The sequence below is a fragment of the Charadrius vociferus genome, unplaced genomic scaffold (genome assembly GCF_000708025.1).
Source record: "Charadrius vociferus isolate BGI_N301 unplaced genomic scaffold, ASM70802v2 scaffold163, whole genome shotgun sequence".
In the NCBI taxonomy this organism is placed as follows: domain Eukaryota; kingdom Metazoa; phylum Chordata; class Aves; order Charadriiformes; family Charadriidae; genus Charadrius; species Charadrius vociferus.
In genome coordinates, this window is record NW_009648332.1 from 12,741,705 (window position 1) to 12,769,542 (window position 27,838).

Genomic DNA, 27,838 nt, shown 5'->3' on the forward strand with positions numbered 1-27,838 from the left:
GACAACAATCTTTCATGAAGCAAACCCATTTACCTCTGATTTTTGTAATTTAGAACTAAACAACTTTCAATTTGCGTCTGCCAAGCAGTTTCTTACCTCTGGTCCTGGAGGACCCAATGGTCCATGGGATCCAGGATCTCCAATTTTCCCCTTAAAAAAATCCAAACAGTTAGATCTTTGATGAGAATTTGGTTTTTTAACAACAGATTATTTTGAAGATTTTAAAAACGTTTATCAAAAAGAAAGCCAACAAAAGCGTTGAGATGACTTTTCCACTAAATAGGAAATTTTATAACTGCCTCACTTTGGATTCATTTAAGACTAGTTCTTCTTCATTTCTCTTTGAAGTCACAACAAAAAACACAAATCAGTTTTAGACAAATAAAATTGGGAGTTTTGGGATGGTTCAAATAGTCATATAAAAAAACCTCTTGAAATATGTAACTGTTTTCACAATAAAAACTATGTGTTATTTAGAAGTCTAGCAAGCAACTGTTACGGATATTGGTTTACATACTTACCTATATTGTTTAAGTATGCAGTGATGGGCAAAGAAATGGCAGTTTTGTGATTAATAACAGTAAAATTAGGTCCTATACAGATGTCATAGTGACTCCATTAGATACAAATACTGACACACCCAAAAACTGACCAAATATTTCTCTAAATTATATCTGTTCTTCCACATTTTTAAAAGTTTGCTGCTGCCATAACTAGGTATTCCTTGAGCAAAATTAAAGCCTGACCCGGAAAATATTTTTAAATTTTTTTTACATAAATTATTTTATTGTAAATGTATTCTACAAAGTTAAACACTATATTACTTGCAGGACTAAGGTCTCATATCTTAATTCAACATCAGTCAATAAGTTGGTCACATTCAGTTTGTGTTGAAAATTCACAAACTGTTCAGAATTGGGCTAATTCACATGCTTATCTTTAAATGAAAATGCTTATATCTTTAAAGGCAAAAAGGCCGAGTTTTCCCATCTAAGTTTAAGCAAATTTGTGCAAGTTTTTTGCAGGATTAGTGTTTATACTATAAATTCTCCGGGGCAAAGAAAGTATTTTATATTGAGTTTAAGGGCCTATGACATTCATGAGGTCTAAGTAGGTTTATCAGATAGTGGCTTGATTGCACGTGAGAAAATTGAGACTGGAGTGATTAATTCTTTAACAGTGTTAAGTATTGGCAGGTTTTAATTATACACTGAAAAGTGGCAGACAGTAGTGCTAAGAACAGGGGAGGAAAAAGCCAGGTAACCCAGTGCAATGCCTTTTCTGCCTCAACATTTACAAACGTAACGGAAGCGGCAGCACTGCACAGACGCCTTTAAAGTTGCTAAAAATCAGTAAATACTGGAATTTGTGACTACCCCCATCCCTGTGAAAAATGGCTGGTCATTATTAATGAGACTTCCCACACTCTCTCCAAATCCACCTAGCCCAAATGGCCATCTTGTCAGCCCTCGAAGCTCTCAGTGGATTCTGTTTCAAGCATTACCAACATGTCTATTCCCCCACAAAGTGACTGTCACAGAAGAGCTAATATCCTCAGCACTCCCGCATTAAAATCTGACACATATACTGATCTCTGTAATAAAATCTTACATATTAGGACCTGACTCACTCACTAACCAGTCAGTAGAAATAAAAGAACCTTAGACCTTATTCTTTATGCATTTTGAATTAGGCAGCTTCTAGAGGATTACATGCAGTGTGAATACAAGATGCAAAGAAGTATCAAATACAACAACATCTAGGGATATATTGAGAGCAAAAATCGATGTATAAACTTACTGGGGGTCCTGGCTTCCCTCTGATCCCTGGGGGTCCTGGTAAACCAAGAGCACCCTGAAAAAAAGAAAGCTATTAAATACACAGGAAAATGTATTGCTGTGTTATGTTGGAACCAATAGATTGCAACACTTTGCCACCTGAAACACACTTCAAAATAATTATGTGGGATAAGAAATGTCTTCTAACATTCAACTTTCATCAAAAGAATTCTCACAGGATGTGCTATTTCAGTGACTTCTGATGTACTAGCCAAATAGGAAAGAAGATACTTATTTATCTCAGTTTCATGCTATGAGGGAGCATACCAGACCACGTGCGGCTGCTAACCACAGTTGGTCCAGGTGAGCTGCAGATGAACCTCAAGATTCAAGGGAAAAATATCTTTTACAACAGTTTCTTAGAAGGTTTCATATCATACCATAATTCTATTCTTGTTTGATGCACCTCTGAACACACGGCAGCCAGAATTCTGCGCGTGCCCTTTACTTGTCTTTGTTCACTACTTTCCATAGCTAAGTTTTAATTAGCACAGCATTTCTTAAAAATATGTTAAATCAGTGGTATCCAGTAACTTTTACTACCACATTCTACTTGTATGCAACTGACTTGTTGTGTTTTAAGAGACTCAGAAGCCTGAAGTTGCTAAAATTTGAAAATTTTCTAAAACAATGCAATTATAAATTACCTTGTCTCCTGGGTACCCCTGGTCTCCTGGCTCTCCTGCAAGGCCGTGTTCACCCTAAACAACATATTATTTTATACAGATATATGTATGTGGCTTAAAATGGGGTAGTTATGAGAATTAGGAAGATGAATTTAATATTTAGCATTTAAAATCAACACAGATCTTTGAATGACAATGCAAGTTGTTGCACTGAAGCACCCTCTCCAGGAAACCCTATAGATACAGCACTGGATATTATGCGCAGTAGTAAGTGCTCTGCCCAGAAGTAAGTTTGGCTAAAGTACCAGATCATGAGACTGAAGTAATTTTAAAATATAAAAGGCAGAAGAGTAAAGAAATCAAAAAGAAAAATGGAAGGCTTTGTCAGGTACATTATTTTGCCCGAGATTTAATGAAAGGAATCTGAAAGAACTATATATCTCTAAGATAATGGAAATATTTAAATCACCTTATCACCTTTCATTCCAGGCTGTCCCACACTCCCTGGGAGACCCTATTAAAATGAAGAAACAAAAATCCAATGTTTGTCTATAATTTGGAAAGCAGCACCGGGATGTGGGATCATTTAGCACCATACCATGGGCCCTGGAATTCCTGATGGTCCACTCGGTCCTGCTGGCCCAATGCCTCCCTATAAGACAGCAAGAAAGGTGACTGCATTAAATATTTGATGAAATGGAGTAACTTAAAGACTGGTAAGAGAATGTGGCATTTTCTGCAATACAGAGAGAAACCAAAATCTTTTTCAGGCTAATTTCTTGGGGAAAAAAGTATCCATATTATAAGCCCTCCACCTTTACAGTTCCCAACCACATCAGCAGAAATAAAAGAAACCGAACTTCCCTCTTTTCCTGTAGACTATGTATTCAAGAGAAGATAGCAGTGCATTAGGCAATGCAGGATAAGGGAGCTTTCTTTTGTACTGCAGCTGCACATTCAGTGGCTATTCCCTCTGTCCTTAGGGTTACATGACGTCACTACTCTGTAAGCACCAAATTTGGCTTAAAGGAATTATTCTACCATAAGCAGTGCCATAAAAATTGAATTTTACTAGGCTTTCTCATCTCTCAGTGACTTCTACAAGTTAAAAAAAAAGAGATGGGACTCTTCCAAAATACTAAGAGTGCAAACTTAGGTTAAGTTCTGACGGGCATGCTAACTTTTTCTGTTCTCATGTACCTTCAAAGCACTTATGTCTTTCCTTTCTGGGATTTATATGGACAATTTTATGAATTGAAAAAGAAAAGTGAACCAGAAATAAAAAAAAACAGTGACTTCTACAAGTTAAAAAAAAATTAATATTGCTGCTGTTGCTGTGTTGAAAGATGGTGAGCTAAACATAAGAAATGATTTAGCAACAGCTAAAACTATATTGCAGAGGGAAAAGTCTATCTACTTTCTGCCTATTCTACTTCTGGAAGAAAGAAAAACACAGTGTTACACCTCTGTGGCTATGCAAGAATTTAGCAGCAAATATGAATACAGAAATCTTTTGCCACTTGCTGAGAGTGACATGGAAAATATGAGATGAACACCTACTGATTTCCAGTTCAGCACACATTCATTATTCTCTGGAGACTCTTTTAGCAATGTTAGCAAAAACATTCTTCTGCAGCCATCATCAGACTCATGGCTCACTGAAGAAAAAGGAAGACTGATGACTTAGCATCTCAACGATGCTTGGTAAAGCTCCCACTCTATATAGCTTTAGCTTTCCATGACTGCTTAAATGATATATTCTGTCATGTTAGCTGATGCCAAGATAAATTGTTTACATTGCTGTCTCTTACTTGTACTATATATTCTAGTTCAGCAAGGCATTTCTGTATTAATGATGCTATATGCTGAAATGCATACCTATGGTAACAATAGCATTGACTGAAAAATCACAGAGGGATACTAAGCTGGGAAATTCAGCTTACAAAAGCAATGGGAAGAAGTTCCAAAACAGCTTTACAAAATTCAGGTTGATGAAACTCCTGTCACAGTCTCCAGAGATATTGGCTGACCTAATTAACAGCAAAGAACTGGAATCACACAAAAATAAAACTGAAAAATTATCTCAAGACAAGAAAAGGGCTGAATTAGTAAGTCTGTCAATTTTTTTAATCGTCCTCCATCTACAACAGCCTCGCTAAATGTTAGCACATGTGTATCAATTTGGTTAAAACTTGCTCACAGAAAACAAAAATTACTTCAGCTACATAAAGCATACCTTTTCCACTATTTCTATGGGACAACTGAAACTAAAACCAAATTGCTTTTACCTGTCAAAAAGATAAGATACCAGAAAAGGAAAACTAATGTTTCGTAGTATTAGGTGGTCAGTGGGTTGGGTTTTTTTTAAGGAAAAAAAAAAAGTAAAAGAAAAGCTAGCTCTGATAACTGTAGTTGTAAATTTTCTGCAAGTCTTCATCTTATTAAAACTCACGGCCTTGCAAACCTTGAGAAACTGACTGCTCAGCCAGCCAAAACTCTGAACTTGGCAACAGCTTTGTATATTGAAAAAATCACGGAAGGAAGGAATTCTTGGACTCAGTTTGCTGATGCTGCTCACTTTGCCGTTGTTCTCATGAACACACACAAAAATGTAATTAGCTCTTGACACCACATACAACTGGGCTGGACAAGCTACTTGAATTAATGCTGTTGGTTTCTGTCAGAATAATATATTTAATCTCATGTTCAATATTGCATCTTGTAATGTGTTATAACTAAGTATTTTAGAACAAACATTGAGGTCTCCAGTTCTTTACTCGGTTTTGGATGACCACTAGCATCTGCCTGAATAAGGGCCATGTGAAAACAGAGGCCAGGGTGCACAAACCCATTTGGAGAGCAGGTGTGGTCAAGGGATGCACCACACAAGCTGTATTTGGGGATGCTGGGGTCACCTGATATTCCCCTGGGGAGTTGGTGAAATTCTGCCTCCGTTTAAAGAGTGCAATGGTCCCTCGTAAAGAAACAGCTCTTCCAATTATCTTACTGACTGGGAAACTGGGAACCAGAATAATTAATAAGATGTAATGCAGAGACACAGAGGAGTGCATCATGTTAGTGATGATGCCTATACACTGTGTTAGTATCCACAAAAGACTCGTGCCACTAGATACTGAAGTCCTCTTTAGCCATGTTCTGACCTTAGGTCAAAACTCCAACTAGATTTGCTGATGCTTTGAAAACTTCCAAAGGGTGTTCAGAAATCTGGAGGAAATGCTGCTGGGCCATTTTCCTCAACTACAAAATCTCACCGTACCAGTAAGGTCTTATCAACCATGGAGAGTTAACTGCCCCTGAGCGGCAATGCTAATGTGTCTTGGCTAAATAAAAGAAGATACCTTTAAAAACACCCTAATATATCCATAAGATCCGTCAGAAGGATGTACAAGGATGCTACCTTTATGGAGCTGCATTTCCACATGACAAGCACACGTCCATACATATTTTTGTTTACAAATTTGTCGTCCCAAGCACTAAAACCCCATTAAGACCAAAAGCTCATTTGCAAAATCATTTCTGCCTCCAAAAATGTCATTGTTTTTCAGCATATATACATACACCTCAGCTACAAACACACAAGTGTACAGATCAAAGGAGCTCTCTGCTCCACAGAAGACTCCCAATTACTTGCAGTCAAAGGGAGCTGCAGCAGATGATGTAAAGTTTCCAACAGTTCTGGGGGTCAGACTCTAATTCTAACAAAAGATGTGAATATCAGCACACTCCCTGTGGAAGTCCTGTTCCAAATTGTCACACTGTGAAACTAAAAAACTGTACACAGGAAGAATTAGCATAGTAATTGTACATAATGAAGAAAGAAATGTCAGTTTCTATCCTTTACTTTGCCTTTACTTTGAATACAAATTATGTAGAGCACATGGGCACATAATCAATGCTTTTTTACACAGCTGGAACTGTGCAAAAGAGTCCCACATATAAACGAGAGATGACAGGCCACTCAAATGGATTTCACAGGCAAAACAATTATTGATTTCATGCTGGTCAAAATCTAAATATGCTATCTTTTTTTTCCCCAAGAAATAGCTCTCATTATGGTTATATTTCAGCTATGTACAAGTGACAAAGGCTTTGCACTGGTGATTGAAAATAATTTCCATATTTCACAAAAAATTACTAACACTCTGTGTAAGTGACTGTAACTCAGCAACATGGCAAATGGAGCTCTGACCATGCAAACATTTACACTTATGAATTCTAGGAAGGGCTACTAAATTTTAGTCAAAATAATCAGTAACAGTATCTTTTTAGAAGTGATACATACTAGGCTTTTGTAAAAACCTCAGATACATTTGTACAATTATCAAAGTCCTTGAGATAAAACTCCAAAGACGGTCATGCAAGAAAGAAAAGCAAACTATAATTCAAAGCAAATTCTCAAGAGCGCAACCTCGAGTCTCATGAGTGGTTCAATTGGCTTAAATATGTCAACTGACAAGAATACAATGAGTCATGTTTGCAGCATGATGAAGGCTGGAAGCCACAGAAGTTCCTTGATCAAGCTTTGTGTGTCTTCACTACAGCAATGCCATTACAATCCAAATCAGGCAGCAAGGGAATAGGAATATTTTTTGTTATGAAGATATAATTAGAAAGATAATAATAATGGAACTCAACTGTCATACTTCAAAGGAAAAGTTAGATGACTATGGGTGTAAACTAACAAACTTATCAAGAATGTTTCTGATTTCCAGAAACCCACTGGAGGCAATCATGGCTTTCTTAATTCAAGTGTAAACATGCTATTTTCTCCCACATGTTATGAACTATGAACACGGCTTGGTAGCCAGCCTTGATTGAGCCAACATCAAGAATCAAATCCAGGTCCACTATCAGGAAACAAATTAATTACTTAAAATAAGGCAGTAAGACTTCACGGTATGAGAGTATCAGTCTTTACCACCTCCTGTAGGACTTATTCATGTCACAGAGCTTCTCTGACACAACTGTATTTATACAACTATAGCTTGCAACTCCATAATGAGCATCACCTTATTCTAAAAACATGAAAAAAACATTTGTATATGATACTGTACACATGATAAAGAAATTTTGCTTAGGAATTAATTCTGCTTAGCATTTGGAAGCCATATACAGGAATGAATGAGGGCTGTAGATGTTAAAATGTTTGAAAGTGTTGCACTTTTTCAAAAAGCAACACTGGCTTTAGGGGTATAATTTAGCAAACTTGGTTATTTGAAATGAAAAACCCAGACACAGCAGAACAGAAATAAGCATACAAATTCAAACCAAGTAGAGAAGTGCCCCATACCGGCAACATGACAGCAGTTTTGTAGAGTGATTTTAATTAAAATCATGGCTAAGTAAAACAAAATCTGTTTAAATTTCTGGATTCTTGTATTTGTTTTTATTATTTCACAAACATACAAGAAAAATAGTCTAATGAAGCCACATCAAAGTAATAAAAGTGTACTTACTCGTAGTCCTGGAAATCCAGGAGGACCAACACCACCAACAATTCCCTTCAAAGAAAATAAACTTTAGATTATCTGAATTTTACCATTTAAAAAAATCCCCAGTGATAAGATAAACAAAAGTGATCTGCAAAGCAAGTCACTTGGGATTTTTATAGAGAGTTCCTGAGGAACGACAGCTTATCACTGTATAGGGGAACGTGCTTATTAAAAATCCCCGATTGCGGAATTAGATCTCAAGATATTTGCATCATGAAGTTATTCCTACATTACCAAGGAATATGAGATTTGTTACCATGATATCTAAAGTGGGAAGAAGAAAAAAGAATTTTTTGGGGGTAGAAAAAAAACCACAAGAATTTATTAAGATTTCTTTAAAAGATAAATAGAACAGTGGCTCAGTTCATAGAAAGACTTTTGCAAATTAAAGACTATGCTCTCTTTACGAAAAATTATTTCTTATTACAGACTACAGTATTTGTACTTTATGCAGAAGTAACAAATTCAACAGTACTCTGCTACTGCCTCTGTTACACTCTGTTACACTGAAGATGGCAGAGGCTAAAATTCCGAACAACATGGAAAACAGTTGCCAAGTCTCTGCCCTGCGTGAAAGGGCCATTGTAGTCCTCCAGGTCAGCACACTTTGCACAGCTTTTTCCAACACCTGGGACCTGCTACTTAATGGATATCATACATATGGTTCACTGCAGCCCATCGGCACCCAGTGAATAATTTTTATGCAAGCAAACCTGAGCCCATTCTGAAGCGGTCCAGCAGGACATGGCTGCTGGGCATGGCACAGAGGACACCTTCATGTTCTCCTCCCTCCTCTGGTGCCTACGCACCTTCTCCAGCCTGCTGCAAACTAACCACAGGGGATGTTGAATGCTCTAGCAACATCCTCCAAGGCAGACTGACATCCTCAGAGAATTGAGAGGGTGTTGTGGAAATGAAGGATGGCATTACTCTGTTAAGCAGAAGAAATTAAGCATGGAGACAAATGTCATTAGTGTCAAGTCAGCACATGGGAAGAAATGTCTTCCCTTCAAGTTCCTGCCACCACAGGCCTCCCAGGCAGCCCCTGCCAGCTCATGAACAGGCTCTGTAAATATCCCATTAGCATTGCAGCCCCCTGCAGCTGCAGGTCTGGCCCCTTGCCCAAACAAGCCCTGCAGGGTGAGTTTTGAGGGAGGAGGGAAGAGGGGTTGCTGCCTGTCTGAGAAGGCAATAAGATCAGCAGCTGTCTTGGCAAATTAGAAGAAACTTCTTTGCAAATGCTTGCGTTAAAATAGGCTTCTTTGTAAAGTGCAAGCCTGTAATTTCAGATCCAGGCTTTCTGATCTTGTTTCTGTTAAAGTACTGTTGTTCTGCAGATCTTGTGGAAAGACAGTATCTGCATAATCAGGAATGGAGGGAAACTTGGGAGTACCAGGAGGGGAAGGAAGAACTAACCTTTTTATATCATTTGCAGAGCAGGTGGTGACACTCACAATCCCTCAGAGGGCTTTCAAGATGAAAAGTACCATACTGACATCACCTGACACTCCCACAAGGGGAACTTTGCCTCAGGGACCAGAAATGCAAAATAATTTTCTCCTATGTTCCAAAACGCTGACACCAAATGTCTATAAACCACCAGCAAAATTCATGTAAGCTTTCCTAAAATAAGTTTCTAAGATGGGTGTCAGGAAAGGGCAGGCCTTCAAGAAGGACACCATCTCTGCCCAGTTGCTGATTCTGGTCCATATCAGAACAACCTTTAGACACAAACTGATAGCAGTTTCAAAAGGAGCATCCAACAATAAAAGCAGATTCAAATCAGCTGGTCTTTTGCCCAGCACTTATTGCTGTTCCCATGTCTGGCCCAAAGCCCTTTCACTGGGTTCTCCTATCAAAGGAAACCTGAGTTTGGAGTCTGCAGCCAGAGGTTCCCTACAAATACAAGACGACAGCAAAGCTCCTTTGAGGGCAGCCAGTGAAGTGACGTGACTGTGCCACAGTTTGAATACCATACCACAAGAACACTTTAGCTTCCACATGCTGCTAAGGACAAAGCTGTTATCATACTGATTATAATGCACTAAATGACATACTAGCATAATTGTATTCAGTAAAAGTTCAAAGGATGAAATCAACTATCAGATGCATAAGCATATGAAAGGGTTTTGGCACGCATACAGAATCCCATTTTGTTAAGGTGGTCATAGAATAATGGTTTAAATAAACAATGCAAAGTCATATCCAATGCACACATTTCTGAAGACAAAACATTCATCAGTAGTGCAATGAGGACAGCAAGACATCTGATTCTCAAGGTAGTCAGCACATGCTGCAGTGGAAAGCCCATGTTCTCTCAGCAGCTTTCTGGTTCTTTTCTCTCTCTTTTTCATACTGCTGCTTATTACAATATAATCCTAGCAATTTCCATGGAAAAGTAACAGTGCCAAATTTTCCTGTGGACTTTGAGACATTGCTTTGAGGCAAAAGTCTCCTGTACATTTGGGAAGGGAGTTAATATTGAGTGTCACAAATTCTACCATGTTAATCAACACACAATTTGATACTTACAGGATTCCCATCTGGACCAGGGGGGCCTCTATTTCCAAAGTCACCTGGAAAACCCTAAAGCAAAAGAGAGAATGCTTGTTCTTTATCACCCAAGACACGAAGGGTGGTCTGAACATTGAATTCCTATAGGTATTAGAAATTAGGATATTAGCAAGTGGATTCAGGGAGACAGATAGACAAATGGGAGAAGCAGAAAGTTTCAGCTGCACGGTGCAAATGACTAAAATAGAACAATGGTATTTATTTGTCTCCTAAAATTGTAACCAAAAGAGATATAACTATACACAATGTAAGCATAGGGCAAAGTCAGATGACTGAATGCTTTAAGAGCAATATTAAACAAGCATTAATTGAATTGTTTGCTTGGCATCTCTTTTCCTATTTATTATTTTTACTTCAAATATTTTTTCCTGTTACCTACAACATTCACTAAAACATCTGTCTTTTGTTCTCTCCAAATATTTGTTCTCCCCAAATATTAATGGTTGCAGTCTCGTGACACATGTTCATTAAAAATAAAATATTTTATCTTTCTTGTACAACACTGTCCTTACCAATGAGAAAACTCACCTTAGTCTGCATCTAGAGACTGAAACAATTACTCAAACAAGACATTGAAAAGCCTCATTCATTTTATCAGAGTTTTTACTTCAGAGACTAGATTATCAGGACAGGGAAGAAATCTGACTGGCCAAGTCAGGCATCAAAGCTTGAAGCAGAATTTCCACTTCTTGATCGAGAAGCAAAATGAAGTGGATATCCACCACTTCACTGCCTCTAACTTTTCTTGCTTCCTATCAGGGTTTCACAGATTGTTTTGCTTCTTTCTGATGTTGCCCACTGCAGAAGCACATGAGTTGCTGGGGAAAAGTGGTTTGGTTTGAGGTTTTTGGTTGTTTTTTCTTTTTTTTAAAATCAATTTTTATCAGTGTACATTGCCAGGCAGATCTCACTAGTTCTTTGGAAGAGCCACATGAAGCTAATAGCAAACTCATGCTATTAGTTTGAAGCAGCACCATGCAATATTGACATGATTCCTATCACTGTATAAAGTTAGGAGGAAGGATGGAGCAGATCTACAAAAAAAAAATCAACATCCTTTTTAATTACAATGCAAGGTCCACAGAAGAGCCAATCACAAAATTTGCAAAATACCAAGCTGGAAAGGGATTCTGCCTGGAAAAAGTCCAAACTAAGGTGCTCACAGGAAAGAGACTTTTCCTGGAACTGAAAAATCTTGCACAGTTTTAGAGTACTGAGATAAATGAGAGATGCATTGACCTCAAGAAAACAGCCACAAAGCACCAGGGCACTACAAGTCGATCTCCGTGGGGAGAAGGAACAAATTCCACCCTTACAATAATTTTTACATGAAATATTCTTCTTTGTCTTCTCAATGTTTGAATGTCTTTTTACCCCTCCCTGCATATCAGCAACAGTACTTTGAGGCATTAACCTTTCACCTCGGTAAGACTATGTTCAAACCTGTTGCAGGTCAAAGGTACAATTAATTTGGCCTTTTTAATCTACTTTGTTTGGAGGGCATCCACATGGCTGTCCAGCTCAGGACTTAGTATAGGATATATATAGGACTATAGTCTTTCCTTAATGGAATGGGGGATATGCATAATCATACAATATATGAACAGTAGTCAGGAAGACAATATAAAACTGTGGCGAGGAGGTGGAAAAATCGTATCATAAACCAAAGTAGTTTAAGCACTGGTTAAGCCATATTTGGCTTTAGTAATAACTTAAATGAAAATTCTATAAAAGTTAAGGCAACTTTTTATGTGTGTGTATATATATGCATACACGCTGCTGAAAAAATGTGTTGAAACAACTTAATAGGCTCTTAATTCCCATCACCATGCATGATACTGTGAATTAATCTAAGACATGCTTAACACTCCCTGTACTATCCTTTGGGTTGATTTTGGTTGGCATTTTTTCCTGCATTCTCCTGCAAATTCAGGAAAGCAAAAGATAGGAATGCCTCTCACAACAACAACATTTTTATTTGGGATCTGATCACAAAACTGACAAATAAGAATTATAGACATAATTGTAAGATCTGACAGTACAGATCTTTATACGTTACTGTCTTATGATTCAAACAGTAGATGTTCACAGGCTAATGGTCAATAAAGCAGATTTCATTGATTCTCAATCGGTACACCATTGGCCAAATTTTTGCACGACTTTGAAAACGTATTGTAAAATTTCACACATGCAAAATGGGTATTTGACAGTGCCTATGTTGTTAAAAGCTACCAGCTGATAGGATGTAGAGAAAGATTAATTTACTACTCTTTCCTTAATAGCACTATATTTTGGTTGTACTGCCTACCATTGGTAAATGTTGGAAGAGGCAGAATTGCCATAATACACATGAATATAATTTAAAAAAAAACCCACACCACACAAATGAGGCATCAAAAGTGAAATGAAGGATGCAATAGGACAGTTTTACAAGCCACCAGATCATAGATGCAGGTCACAGATGATGGTTTATATACAGCAGTAACTCAGCATAGCATGAGTTACTAAAGGGACAGATTACCCACAGGTCATCATAGTCCCATTCTCAAAAGCATGCGTCTTCCAACTGATGCTGATAAAACTATCTTAGTAAGTAGAAAAATGAAAGGGAAAAGGCAACATAGTAGAACAGTCAGAAAAGTCTAAAATTTGAAGTAATATTGTAATACTACCATGCAACAAGTGGTTTATTACACCAGTATTATAATTTAACATTACTATTAAACATACAAACGACAACTATTCATAATTTTAATATAAAACAGAACCTGTTTTTACAGTTACCATGGACTTGATTAATAAACTCTTGGTATAATTTACAAGGTCTGACCACTGGATGTAACTAATCTCATATAGAAGAAAGCTATGTAAAAGCATTCCCCAAATGTGGTCAAACTATGTATGTAAAAGCAGTATGCATCATACTAAAAGGACCATGCATTAAAAATACTGCAGAACTAGCCAATTTTCATGTTACAAGCATACAATGGAATGAAATTGAATACATATGCTTTTACTATTTAATATTTTCTTTAAAGCATATTGTATGCAAAACTAATCTAAAATTCAAATGAATCCTCACTCTATAATGTTCTCAATAAAGATTCTGGTAATTGAATATTTTGTTCCATTTCAAATACGCCAGAGATATCACAAATATGACTAACTATTCAACAAACCTCCTAAGTAGTAGCATTTTGAATTGTAAGTGTACAATCCCTTGTATGATCCACTTTTCATATACTTTAATATTACTTTCCATAAATGAGATCATATTTGGGATCTGTTTTCTTTCAGAAGAATCTCTGCCACTCAGACAGGTTTTTTCCCCAAGTAGTATTATTGACAGAAGTTTTGTTCAAAGAAATATGTTGCATCCTAGAACACAAGGTGAGGAGCCTGACTTCAGGCACCATGCAATTCCCATGCCAAATTTCTTTTATTGACGGTGCCCTGCCTGAAAGCATAAGCATTGTTAACTCTAGGACACTGTCAAAAGACGTTGTCATCACAGCTATCATTGTCTGAGGTTAAAATAACACACATTCTCTAAGCTTGTGATCCAGCAAAGTACCACAGGCCAGGTTCCCATGTGATTGCTCTCCTGGTTTGGTCCCTATATTAGTAGCCTTTAGTCAAATAAGTACTTTATAGATCATTGAAAGGATTTGTAATTAACCTTGGGGTTGAGGAAATGACAACATTACAGAGGAATCAGTACCAAATGAAGGTAATCACAGACATTGTGCGGAGGTGCTTTCGCTGCTCTACCACCTATGTGAAACCTCTGTGAATTGATTTATTTATATAGAAGTCTCTATCAGAGCATAGCCTGACACTGATAGAAGTTGCACTCTTATTGTAAATGAAAAATAACTGTTTACCACAGCATGCACAGCACCAACTGTTACGATTGAAACAAACTACTACACTGGCAATCAGAAGCCTCAGACAAACCTGCCACTGAGAATGAAGTTATATTGCAAAATATGCATTCAGAGTACCCTGCTGTCACCTCCTCTTCCACACTGAACACAAACCTTTGCTTTCTGTCCATGTTCTCCTTATTAAATGCTGCACGTGACTCACTGGCACAACACACTGCCAACGACTGCAAGGTACTGATGGGACAACCCCCTTCTTGCCCAACACTCAGATGCACGAAGTAGCATCTGATTCAGATTATAAGCAAACTAGAATATGGTCAACAAGCACAGGAGCAACCTGGCCTGCTAGATGATTAATTAAAAAACAGATTCTTACTTTGATTTTATGCCTTAACAATTTGATAGCAGCTTCAGAAAGAGGAATCTATCAACTTAATGACACTTTTCTCCGCTTGCCTTTCTTTACATCAAAAGGAAATCTTTTGAAGGCTAGTGCCTTTTTTGGCTGGTGTTAGATCCCACAGAAAACAAAACACAATTAAACAGAATCCTCCACAACTTTCATAGCATACATCAAGGGCCAAATAATGGTAATCACACTACTACTGCTGATCAAGCTTGTTCAACATGCTAGATGAAAGTCATCCGAACTGCTGAGCGCAACTGAGTGCACAAGTGGAGAACGCTATTGCAGTCTCAAACCACAAGCAAGTTAAAACTGGAAACTCCTGGATAGCTTCAAAGACCTAAAATAATAAGGTTGCAGCAGAAAACAAAACACTTGGCATTGAAAATATACCACAGAAAATATGCAAACCTTGATAATGTATACTTGGCAGATTTGTGTTTATTCTCAGCTGTAGAAATATATGTTAAGTAGAGGACAGCTTTAATTTACCATAGTCCAGAAATATCAGACATTAGAAGCAGCGGACTTGCATCCAAACCAACACCCAAATCAGACTTATGAAACTTGCATCATATCTGCATCCTGTGTTAACACTAATTTTACAGAATATATTTATGTCATCTTTTAACCCTCATGTAGTGCATATCAGTAACCAGACACAAGGCTCATCATGTTAAGTCTTCCTCACTTCAGAACACCAACTAGTTATAACCTGCACAAAATTTGTACTACTGCAAAGTACTAACTGGAAACAATAGAGAGTAATCTATGGGGGAAAAAATAAAACAAACTTTTTTCAGCTGAACGAAGTTACAGAGTGAATTACAGGTGCATTTACATTGGCAGCAGAAATTGTAACAAATGTTAGAAGCTTTACCTGTCTCCCTTTAGGGCCTCTTTTTCCACGGAAGCCTGGGATGCCCTGTGAAAGAAATAACCCATCATAAGGAGCTTTTATTTTCTTCAATAGCTTAAATTCAAGTAACTGAAACTGCATTTGCTTGGAAAAGACAGTGTGAGAAGAAGTACCATTAAAACCAAAATTATTTGAGCAAAGAATCATAGGTACAATGTCCTATAACAGGGGGGCAGAAACACAAACTTTACTTGTGTTTTCTGTGGCCACATCAGGACAACTATGAAGAAGGGCCATAACCTGCTTCCATCAAAGTACATGACCAGACATCCTTTGTGCTCAAGAGAAGCAAGAAAAATCTCAAGCACAGAGTGACAGAGATTAGGATTTCTATGATTGGTTTTATTGCAAGCATCATCTAATAACTGACAAATATTAATTATTGACCGAAGGAAATTGCTTCATTGAAAAATACTCATTTTGGGCCTTGGCGGTAAGGAAAAAAAAAATACCCTTAATCCTTGTAGCTCTAGATTAAATTCAAATAATAATTTAAAACTGCTGCCCATTTAACTTTAGCACCACTGCATTTCATTGATTAGACTAATTAGATATGACCCATTTATTTAATTTTGTCCATATCAGTTTTGCTTTTAGTCAAAGATTCAACTGAATGGTAGTACCTTGTACATTTTTTCCCCCATTCTAATGTATATTGCATTACCACCCAAACATCAATATTTCATTAATCTTTTATTAAACCTACCCTTTCTCCTTCAGGTCCTGGTTGTCCTGCCACACCTGGAGGTCCAATGAAACCCTAAAAACATAAGAACAATTCTTGATTACAAGGCTGCTTCCCACCAGCACTGCTTGTCCCTCATTATTGGCCAGCTGTGGATTCAAGATCCAGGGATTAAATTCAGGCTCATTTGAAATTATCAGTGAAGCTCCATCAACTTAAATGTGACCAGGATTTAGTCTCCAACCAACGGCAAAAAAACCCTTCCTATTATAAGGGTACAGAATCAATTAATAAAGAAGTACTAAGAAAGTGTTCCAGTAAGTTGCATCAGAGATCTTATTTATTAGAACAAATTACATTTGAAAACGCTGCTGAAGTTAACCTTATTCATTAAATACATCAGAAAACATGTTCTCATCTTTAATGACACTGTGTGATCTCTGCTATATGTAAGAGTCCTAGAAAGTTTATCTTGTCATAAGCAGCATGTTTTTCTTAAAGTTCAGTCACAATGCATTTCTCTCCCACCTTCTCAGAAAGTCAGAAATAGATCCTTTCATATAATCAGTTGTATGGACACAGAAACATGCTGTTCAAGTCAGAAATAGATCCTCTCTCCAACTGATAGTTGTATGGACACAGAAACATGCTGTTCAATCAGCAGAATGACAGTACAGTTTACAAAAACAGTAGTAGAGATGGATTCTGCACTACCAGATTCAAACTGAGATTGGAATAAACATATTATTCATTACTGAAAAGGAATCCCTTGCTTTCATCTCTCTCTCTCCTCTAGTCCTCTGATTGTAATGATTTGGGAGTTTTGGGATGCTTTTTTTTTTTTTTAAATTATGAAAGACAGTGCCCACCTTGTCATCCAGCCCTGAAGACAGTAAGGAAAACAAAGGCATTTCTTTTTCTACAGTTTCTTAAAACAGCTGAGAAGCAGAGTATAGTTTGATTGCAGGAATGTTCTAAGCTTAAAGCTCTAAAGATACTTCGTATCTTGTTGCTATATGCCCCCATGGCACAATAGTATGTCTCAACAGGGCTGCGTCATCGTTTTTATTAGAAGTTGCTGGTAGAATTCATAGACAGGACTCAGCCTTAAGACCAGACAGGTGCTTTTCCCTAAAATTACTCATGCGTTGGCCATTTTTAGCTTTGTGTAAACAGAGAGGTAGTAACTTTTCAGGAAGTGACTGGGATCACTTAATATCTTTTTGGTTGAGGGGAGAACCAGACAAAATGCATTGAGAATCTAAGCAAAAGTAAACTGAAGAAATGTAAAAGATACAGTCCCTGAGGGTGCAATATCTGTTGGCACTTGATCCTGACAAACTAATTTTTCCCATCACTGTAATGAAAATTGACATCAAAAAAACCCACCTCAAAATGACAGACATACGTTTGATAAGCTGCTGCATGTAAAGGCTTTTAGTAATTACATTAAAAAAACAGGACAAAAGCAAAGCTAGCAACACAATAAGATTATTTAGATACTTGAGAACACAGCACACTGCTCAGCAACCCGTACAATGTGAGGTAAGGGCCTGAAAACACCTAGCAAAAGCCTCCTTCACATCCTAGGTGCAACCAGCAACATGCAAGTTTCTGGAAATCCATGTCTACTGCCAGATGGTGAGAGTCAGTCTGAAAAAATACTTAAACATACAAATCCAATAGTAGGCATGCACATGCGCCTACTAAAAAAAATAAAAAACAAATGAGACGAAACAGAAAAAAAAGCCAACCTATTTTACCTCCAAGAATAATAAAAAGCAAATCTTGAATCAGCAGAGCATTAAGAGCCTTAAGTCCCTGGGATATACGTGACTGCAACTGAACCACTGTAAAATCTTGAGATCACTTTTACAGTTTTTATGTGACAAGACAGTTTCCCTTTATCAACTTCTGTAGCTGTTACAGATTGCAAATACCAGATACGTCTCCCTTCTTGACAGCTTCCATTATAGAAATAATGCTTCAGGCAGGAAATGTCCACTGCTCTTCACTCCCAGCTCTCACACACCCACACTCAGTACCGCTTTCCTTCTCTTGCCTGCCTGCATGCATTCCAAGTGCGAAGAAGGGCAACAATGGAAGACCGGTCTATGCTGCTCACCATGCAAAAAAAAATAATAATTACATCCTTACATGTATTTTGAAAGAAACACAATGTTTTCTCATTTGTAGGTTTTGTAAAGACAGCGGGCATACAACTGGTAGAGCTGAATGAAATTCCTCATTCCCTTTCTTATGTACATATGGGTAAAAATAGACACGCATGCCAAAATGCTTAAAATGCTTACTTACTCTTACACCTTTAGGACCTGGGTTACCTTCTGGTCCAGCTAAGCCCTATTACAAAAAGACATGAGTTGTACTTCATTTAAAACAACCAGATACTGTTCTTTTAAAGAGAGCATAACAGCATTTGTTAACTGTAAACTGGCAATACATTCTTAAAATGACTAGGATTGAAGAGGGTGTCACCGAGCAGTCCCTGGGACCGTGTTCAGAAAGGTCTCCCATTAATTCATGTCTGAAACTTAGACTGAAACTTCCTTTACATTAAAATTATTTCTTCTGGGAAGAAATTTTTTTCCAGACCCTGTGATCTGGCATTACAGTGACGTAATTTCACAGGTTTTTCACAAGCTTTTATAATTGGACACATTTCCAATTATTTTCAAGCTAATGTCAGAATAGCATATATAGTCCAAATGCTCTAAACATTTTATATGATTCAACACAAACATGTTATCATCCATTACTATATAAAATATTGTAATGGAATTTTAAAATATATAGGCATTACAAACCTAACACAATAAAACACTGAAGTAATGGTCAAATTCACCCTTTAAACAGACAAAACCACAGAGAATTGTTGAATTCGGCTCATATACCTTTATATATATATAAATTATATTATTTTATATATTAAATTATTATATATATTTATAAATAATGAACATTACTACTTTATGTCTTATTTGTATTACTGGAGTAAGGTATCTGTTAGTTTATATGTAAATTAAAAAAAAAAAAAAGTAAGTTTTTGTGTTTATAGAAAGCTGCTTTCTGGGTTTATTGGTTCTCCTTCTCAAATATCTAAATGGGAGGAAAAAAACCCCAACAAACAAAGCCATCTTTTAATGTTCTGTTTCCCTAAAGGGCTGAAGAAATAGTTTCACCAGCAAAGTAAATACATTGGTGAAAATCAGGAGGAACTATACTATAACAGGCAGTTTCCAGTGTTTAGACATTCAGTACTCTGGTAATGGCATTTATGTATTCCCGAAAGGTACAGCATTAATGCATCTAACCCATCCAAGTTTAAAAGCCACGAGATTCAACATTGCCTAAACGGCACTACCTGTGAAAGAGCTATAAATTCGAGGATTCAAGGATAAACGACAGGATGTAAACAAATACATTTTTACTATTAGTAGTTCCAAAAGAGTTAGATATGGTACTTTTGAAAAGAACAAACAAGAAAGCCCCCAAAACCGCAAAGACATTAGTATAGTTACTGCACCTGCCTGCCAGGATAACCAACCGCCCCAATACTGCCAGCCATTCCTGGAATTCCCTAAGTGGAAAAAGAGGTGGGGGAAAAGACCAAAAAAAAAAAAAAGAAAGAAAGAAAGAAAGAACAAACAGGTTTAATGGCATGTTTTGGAGTTTATTTGGTTTATTGTTTCTCTTTTAATATCTAGTCATGACACAGCTTAAGCTCATGGAAAAATTGCTTTTTGAGCAAGCTACACAGCAACACCCTAAAATTTACTCATCATACATAACTCCACCAATTTCAGTTACATATCCTTTAAAAAGCATTAAAAGAAGAGTAGTCTAAGATTTTGTGAAACACAACAGCGCACCCCTTATTTACATAATAAAAACATAGATGCTATTTATAAAAAGTAATCGAGGAGGACTATAGGAGATGGGTCTTTGTAATGAAGTAACTGCAATGGTCTGAGCTGTATTTGAACAAATGTGTTAAATGTTTCATTAAAGAAGAATCCTTGTGTGCTTAAAAAGCCTTTTTTTTTTTTGTTTCTTCCAGAACCAGGTCAATATAGCATTGGATTAGTCATGAATGTATAGAACTTTTCTCCATCTTCATCCTCTTAATCAAATCCAAAAGTCATTTTTGTTGTTGTTTTATTACTTAGCATCTGCAAATCTGACTGTTTATTTTCAGAAAAATGTGCTTTACTGAAATTGTGCCAAATGCCATGGGCCCATCACTGAGATATAGGAAGCTCCACCTACTTCTGTTAGGTCAATTTTATTTTAAACAAGCCAAGTCCATAAACTGGACACTCTCCCAGCCTGACCCTTCCACCCACTGTCAGTATTACCATAACAATGGATCAGGACTTCCTCTCTGAGCTGCTCATAGCTGATTTATGGTGAAACAGTAATCTTAGGAAGCAGAACTCAGAAGCACAGATGCAAAAGGGGTTGCAGTATTTTTTAATTGAGCTGCCATTCAGATGATTCTGTCACCTGCTTTCAACTGGTAGTGATTCATCTTCTGATAGATGTTTTGTCATGGAACTAGGATCCATGGTCTCCTATTTTGGCTCAGCTGTACCTCAAAATACGCATATATGAAAACACTAAAAATGTAGTATAATCATTGCATTTACAATTTATCTTTTAAAACTTTTCCTTTGTTACCAGCTGTTCAAGGAGTTCCACAATTCACAAATTCAAAGGAACGTCTGTCCTTGCTGTAGAAGGTTCTAAAAACTACAAACACAGGTAAGTACTACAGATGACAAGTAACTGGTCTATCTCATCAGCTTCACCAGCCAGGCCTGAAAATACCAGCAGTAAGCACTACGTGCAAAATAAAACTCTTTCATCCAAAGTGGTCTCTTAAATGTTACATGAGAGTATTTTCTAAGTGATAATAGTGAAAGAAAATATTTACAACAGCACTGTGAGAACACTGAGATATCAAACAGTTGCACATCACCAGTTTTCACATTCTTGAACATGAATTGCCTTTGAAGGAACTTATATGCTTGGTTGCATGAATAATGAGCAGAATTACTTTTCAATGCAAGCTTCACTTTTTACCCCTCCATGGTAACTAACTGATTACTTTTCACCTGCAACTTCTTCAAAGATTGAGACATTCTTCTCCTGATGTTAAGAATTACTATTTTTTTTTCACTGCCTATCTCTGTCTCACTGATAAATTACAGTCATCACAGAAAAGTGAATGTGGCCCTATAATGAGTTTTATACACAAATAGTAACTGAATGAATGGTCATTTTTATTAAAGTCATGGATGTTGTTCATGAGTTTTCATCTCCCTTCGGATGTCTATCATCTGTTATCAACACCATTTACCTTTCAGTGTCATCCAAACGGAGACTCATGCTTCCATCTACTCTGCCATTAGGAGCCTCGTTAATGCTAACAAGACACATCAGCAATTGGATGTCTTTGAAATTTACATGCAGATTGCTTCTTGAGCTGACACAGACATGAGAAAAAGCACTAAATGACTATTTCATTTTCTACACGCTAGGAGACTTAAAATGCATTAAATCAGTAGAGGTTTTGAGAGAATCTGAACTGTGACTCTAATAAGAATTTTACACCAATCTTCACCAAGCCAGTGTGGTAGTTAAAGAAAATTAAGCTGGTCTGTTCCATTTCATTTAGACCATTTTTTACCACACTGATCTCTAAATAATCTAAATTCTTGGTCAAGAGCTATCAAGTACTTCCTTAAGCAGTCAGTATTTATACTGATTGATTATACTGAACACTTATATTGGATTATGCATTCTTCTGTCCTCAATTGTTCCTCTGTAGAGTATAGCGTACCATTCTTTTGTCACTTACCTGCTCACCCCGTGGCCCTCGCAGTCCCAGGTAACCTTTAAGACCCTGCAGATAGAGAAAAAAATATGTGATAAATGCAGTTGAACACACAAAGTGGACTTCCCCACCCTACACCCCACCCCCACCCCTAATCTCCCTTTATCAAGAAAAAAATTATCCATAATTGTTTGCCTGCAGCCTAAGTGTCGTTTACATTTACCAGCTCATATGAAAGCTAAGTTAGAGAAAAGGAGTAAGAAATCTTCATGGTGGTTTAGACAATTTCAAGATATCAGCATGCTTAAAGACATTTCCAGACTTGTACTCTTTTAAACAAATGAGTACATGGGATGCTGTCACCAGTTATTGCTAAAACTGAAGAACTGAATTTGGTACAGTGCATTTCCCCATTCCAAATCCTTGTCAAGATGTCCTTTCTGAACAAGTCACTTCAGAGGAGGGGTATAAGTAGAGGGTCATCCCAGACTATTCTAGGACGCTCTCAAGACACACAGACCTTCCAGGACACAAGATATCTCTTTTTAAAATTAACATAGAACAAATTCCAGCCCTTACATAATGGAAATTATATCAGTAGGGAGAATAGCTTGTTCCTCATGGCAGAAATCTTCCCTGTGGTGCTGGAATCGTGAAGCTGTCAAACTTTACTCCCTGTGCATTGACCATTTCATGCATATTTTAGCTCTTAAAGAAAGAAAGAATTCTTAAAGAATTAAAAATAGAGCTGGAACCTGCCATCTTCATCAGTACACTTGAAAGTGGAACCTTCTTGGATGTCTGTACACTATACTAAACATATTCTGAAAAGATGGCCTAAAAGGGAGGCTGTAACAGTTTCATGATTGATGCAGAAGCCAAGTGTCTGGTCTCCACATCCCTTGCAAGAAGTACTGGGAATACACAGTTCCAAAAGCTGCAGCTTGAAAGAGAAAGACCAAAACAATCCTTATTCTGGATAGAAATCTATCATAAAATTGGCCTCAAAGACATTGACTGAGTAGCGGGAGTGTCTTGGCTGATGTCAAACATCTGGCTGCCTTGCACCATGATGACACTCGTTAGTCAGTAGAGACTTGAGACCCACTGTAATAAGAAGGACTTCTGCAACTGATTTCAGCAGATCAGGTATCCCTAAGTTTTGGATAAGCTTCTGCATGACCACAAGAGTATTTCTGCATGAAATTAATTTTATTATCATACACAAAATTAAAAGATGGAATGATTTTGCTTGGTGATAATTTTAGATGATAGAAGAGAAATGACCTCTGTAAGGTTTCAAAATTTGTAATTTTGCTATTATAGGCTTGCTTTAGGAATCTTGATGCAAAAGAGATGTACTCATTAAGAAACCCAAAGGCCTCATTTTCTCAAAACCCAACACAGCAGGTGTGTCCTTTCATTTTGCTAATCATGCACAGGGCATTGACAGTTTGCAAAATTATATTGTATTCTGGCTTCAATCCCCTCCTGTAGCTTAAGTCTAAATAATTTATATACGTTATCTTGAATCTAAGGAAGCAGGTTTGCATTGCTGGGGGGGGGGAAGGAATCTGTAACATAGCCAGGAGCTGATCTTGGACAAACTGGTTAATATGAAATATCCCAATTTGCTACATTAATGCATGCCTAAAACCAGATTTTTTTATTGAATTGCTAAAGCAGAACTAAAGACGCCAACATAAGCCAGTAACTCATCTTCAGCTTTCATAATATGCCTCAGAAAGCCATATGATTTTTTACAGTCCCAGCCCCCTCTGTATTTCATGAGTTTTATCGATTTCAGAATTTTATCCTCTCTTTATGCTTAAATCATCAACTAAAATAGGTGCTGCTAAAACAGATCTCAGTAATTTATTATTTCTGTACAAGGAAAAAAGGAAAGCAAATGCTACTCTACACAGAAACACTCAAAGAGAAGTTTATCACAATTTAGTTTCAAAGTGGGCCGGTTTAGTTGATTAACACCTGCATGGATAGTATCAAAGGAAGGCACGCAAGGAACTGTGAGTTGAAAGACTGATTACTGGTGTGCATGTTTCTACCCACAGCATCTACTTCTTCCAGTGGAAAACTGCCCTGAACTCCTACTTTAGAGCAGTATGCCCAAATTCTTATTCAGAGTTATCACAGTCTTAATTCATTCTAACTCACTTAACGCTGGTTGGGGATGAAGCTAAACCATGATAAAATGAATCATTCCAAAGAGAGATATTTCACATAGGGGTTTCCTTTCCTGTAATTCGGTTAATCCTCTTAAAATTCTTAGGTTTTTATTAGTTTGGGTTTGTATACTTGAGCGTACCCATATAAATAAGACCCAGTTTGCTCTGAGCTAAGATGAAAGTAAACAAGACAATGACAAGTTCACATGAACTGGTTTGCAAAATGAAATACCTCCTAATTTCTAACGAAGATTAATGCTCTGATTTAAAAGCTCAGTGTGGAAGAGAAAGGTTTGAAGGTTCTAATTATAGCAATACAGACTAGAAGCACATTATAAAAACATAAGTTGCAAAAATACTTTGGTCTGTGTGAGAGAAAAATCTTTATGGCCAAGTAATACAACTCAGAAAAGACCTCATAGCAAGTTTAAGTGTCTGACTTCTACCATATGCCTAGCGCAGTGGGACCCAGACCGAGTGAAATCTGTATGCAGCAAGGACTGTTCAAGCCAAGTCTTTCCATCTTACTGGCGCCTATTGTGTTTTATTAGAATTTCTATGCATTCGTTATTGAAATACATCTGGCACAACACGGGCAACTTTGCTAGAGAGCCAAGAAGTTTCTGTAACCTCTGAAAAGCAGCAGGTGAAGTGTTATACTCAATGCTACCACCATCAGCTACAGAGAGATATTAGTGTTTGGAAAGTGCCAGGAAAAAAAATTTCTGGGCATGGGATAAGTATAGCATATAAATAGATTTCTATGTCACATGAGGCTTTGCAATGCTTACTTATCCATGTCGTCACCACACAGAATCCAGTTTTTCAAAACTTCTTAATTGGCAAATGGTTTGTTTTGTTGTTGTTTGTTTTTTTTTTTCTTCCTAACTCCATTCTATCTCGTTTGCTGATGTTTATTAACACAACTAAGATTTCACCTAGCATCTCTTATCCTGAATATCCTAAGGAATGGAAATATCACTTAAAAAAGCATACATATAGAAGATGGACCTTTTCTCCATCTAATTCAGTAGAGAAATTTCTCCCACAGAGTTGAAGTTCCCTCCTGCTTAAGGAAAATTGCGCTCTCTAGAAGAAGCAGCGGGAGAGACTTGGTAGCATAATGTTGACATCACTACAGGTACCTCTTTGAAATGTATCTATCTGCCAGACCCTTCACAGGATGCAAAAGTAAAGACAAAAGGAAATACAGAGCCCTTCTCAGGTTTCAACCAAGCTTTTTCCTTCAACATGTCTTACCATATTATATTTTAGTATGTGAATTTTATCAGGATTTTACAGATCCGGATTTCCGTGATTTACTGTTACACACACATTAGATAAGGAATAAAGCCAGCCCAAAAATTGCAGCCAATCTTTTTAAAAATCTTTTCCGATGTCATTATAAAGTACCTGCAACCACAAAGGCACTGCTGTCATTCTAACATATTGGCATGATCCCAGGCAAGTTAACACCCAGGAGTAATGTCCTTTGGCTGACAATTTACCCCCCAGTATTCTGGCTAGCAGAGGCAAGTACTTGCCTGCTTATGTAGTGAAGTAGGCCCTTTTTGGGGAGAGGGGGAAGGAGGGTGCTTCCACTCCGTGAGGTCTCTGGACTGATATAAGGGAAGCTTTGAGGACTGATTTAAAGATGGTCCTGTCAAGACAGCTCCAGATATGAGATTGTGCAACTGCTCTGGAAACAGCACTTTCCTCAAACTAACCCTCATCTCCTGCCATTGCTTCTTTGCTTCAAGAGACCTCTAAACACTTCATAAGCACGCAATTTTCTGTTCTTATGCTAGAAAAAATTTGGAGCCCTACACCGAGCAAAACTTGGCCTTTTCTATTGTGTGTTACAGGCATGAGAAATATGTCATATTTTATATGCAGCCACAAGGACACATACTCCGACACATGGCATATGATGAAAAATAAAGTCAATCTCAATAATCTGTTCCCAGAGTCCTGATTATTAACATACGGGTTTTTTTACTATCTCACTAAAAAAACCCTCTAGATTCTCAGCTTTATAAAACGAAACACATCATCTTATAGTGCTAATCCAAAACAGTAGTTTACTAGCACTGTTCAACTGCATCAAAGGCTTCAAAATCTTTTTTTGGGGGGTGGGGAGGAGGAGGGGGGCAAAATGAATTTTTCCAAGCAAGTCTTCTGACGTGATCTCAGATATTCAGAAAAATAGAACCAAAAGCAGGTTTACTTCACAGCTACTTGTGCTCACATTCCTTTGAAAATTATTTCTGAGATCACAATGAATTAACAGCATGTTTACCTATTTACCTGTATTGAAAACCAATAACTAAAGATCAGTTACTTAAAACACAATAAATTGTGGCTTGGCATTAAAAAAATTAAGCATGAAATACTTTTAACTGTTCACAGGTGTAGTGCTGTTCAAAAGCTGATATTCTTACAACTTGGGTCAGGCAGAAGTTATCTTAAACATGGTTCTAGTTAGTGTCTGATGTGTACAACATGGAAACAGAGAGTAAAATTTCCAGTGATCAAGTGAGCACAATTCTTCACAGAGTCTCTAACTCCCAGATAAGGAGTGAATTCTTGTGGCAGGAAGAGAGCATGATGGCCGTAAGATTTTAATTTCCTTGCCCCTACATGTCAGTCGCATAATCCAGAACAAGTGACAGCTGCTTCCCATCTAAAAAGCTTTAAAATCAAAACTACTTTGTTTTCAGAGCAAAACTATAAACCTGATAAAATAAGAAAGCACAATACTTGAGGAATCTCAAGGTGGCCCAAGATCCGCGGTGAGAAAAGCTATCAGTGTCCAGGCTTGTAGGTTAACTCTCAACAGAGGGGATAGAAATTCTTGTCACAGATATACATTTTCCCAGTTCATAGAACTGTGGGCCATGTTTGGCAAAATAAATTCCCACACTCCTCCTGGTGCTAATTCAGTGATAACTTTAAAAAAAAACCACCACCACACCATAATGATTGTCATACACTTTAAGATCAAGACAATGATCAACGAAGCCATCTTAAAACAAAACACTGAATATAAATTTTGTTGCAATGCCATTTTTCTTTGGTTTCAGCAGCGTGCAAGCATTTAATTAATATTCCTTCTCTATTTGTCAAAAATTAAGGCCAAAAATACCAGGGCCTACCTTTCTAACAATTTGTTCCATCCTCTTGATAAACACTTTAGAGCTGCCTTTAGTGTTACATACTGCTTCAAAACTCTGCTGTGATACCTGTTCTCCATGTTTTTTCTATTACATTTGCAACACTGAACCATCTTCTGCAAAGACAGTGTTTAATCCCCCCAGCTTTCTTGCTGATTTTTGCCACCTCACCAG

At 37.3% G+C, this 27,838-nt stretch overlaps 1 protein-coding gene across 1 annotated transcript in view; it reads right to left on the bottom strand.

The window, feature by feature from the left end:
* Nucleotides 1-27,838, bottom strand: part of COL24A1 (collagen, type XXIV, alpha 1) — a 178,394-nt gene that overhangs the window by 91,395 nt on the left and 59,161 nt on the right. Inside the window, exons 9-20 of the mRNA XM_009884884.1 lie at nt 22,330-22,374; nt 19,993-20,046; nt 18,765-18,809; nt 16,470-16,523; nt 15,725-15,769; nt 10,510-10,563; nt 7,942-7,986; nt 3,063-3,116; nt 2,934-2,978; nt 2,486-2,539; nt 1,801-1,854; nt 97-150 (exon numbers count right to left, since the gene is read on the bottom strand). Of these exons, the coding sequence (XP_009883186.1) occupies nt 97-150; nt 1,801-1,854; nt 2,486-2,539; nt 2,934-2,978; nt 3,063-3,116; nt 7,942-7,986; nt 10,510-10,563; nt 15,725-15,769; nt 16,470-16,523; nt 18,765-18,809; nt 19,993-20,046; nt 22,330-22,374 (603 nt within the window). The remainder of the gene's footprint in view (nt 1-96; nt 151-1,800; nt 1,855-2,485; nt 2,540-2,933; nt 2,979-3,062; nt 3,117-7,941; nt 7,987-10,509; nt 10,564-15,724; nt 15,770-16,469; nt 16,524-18,764; nt 18,810-19,992; nt 20,047-22,329; nt 22,375-27,838) is intronic.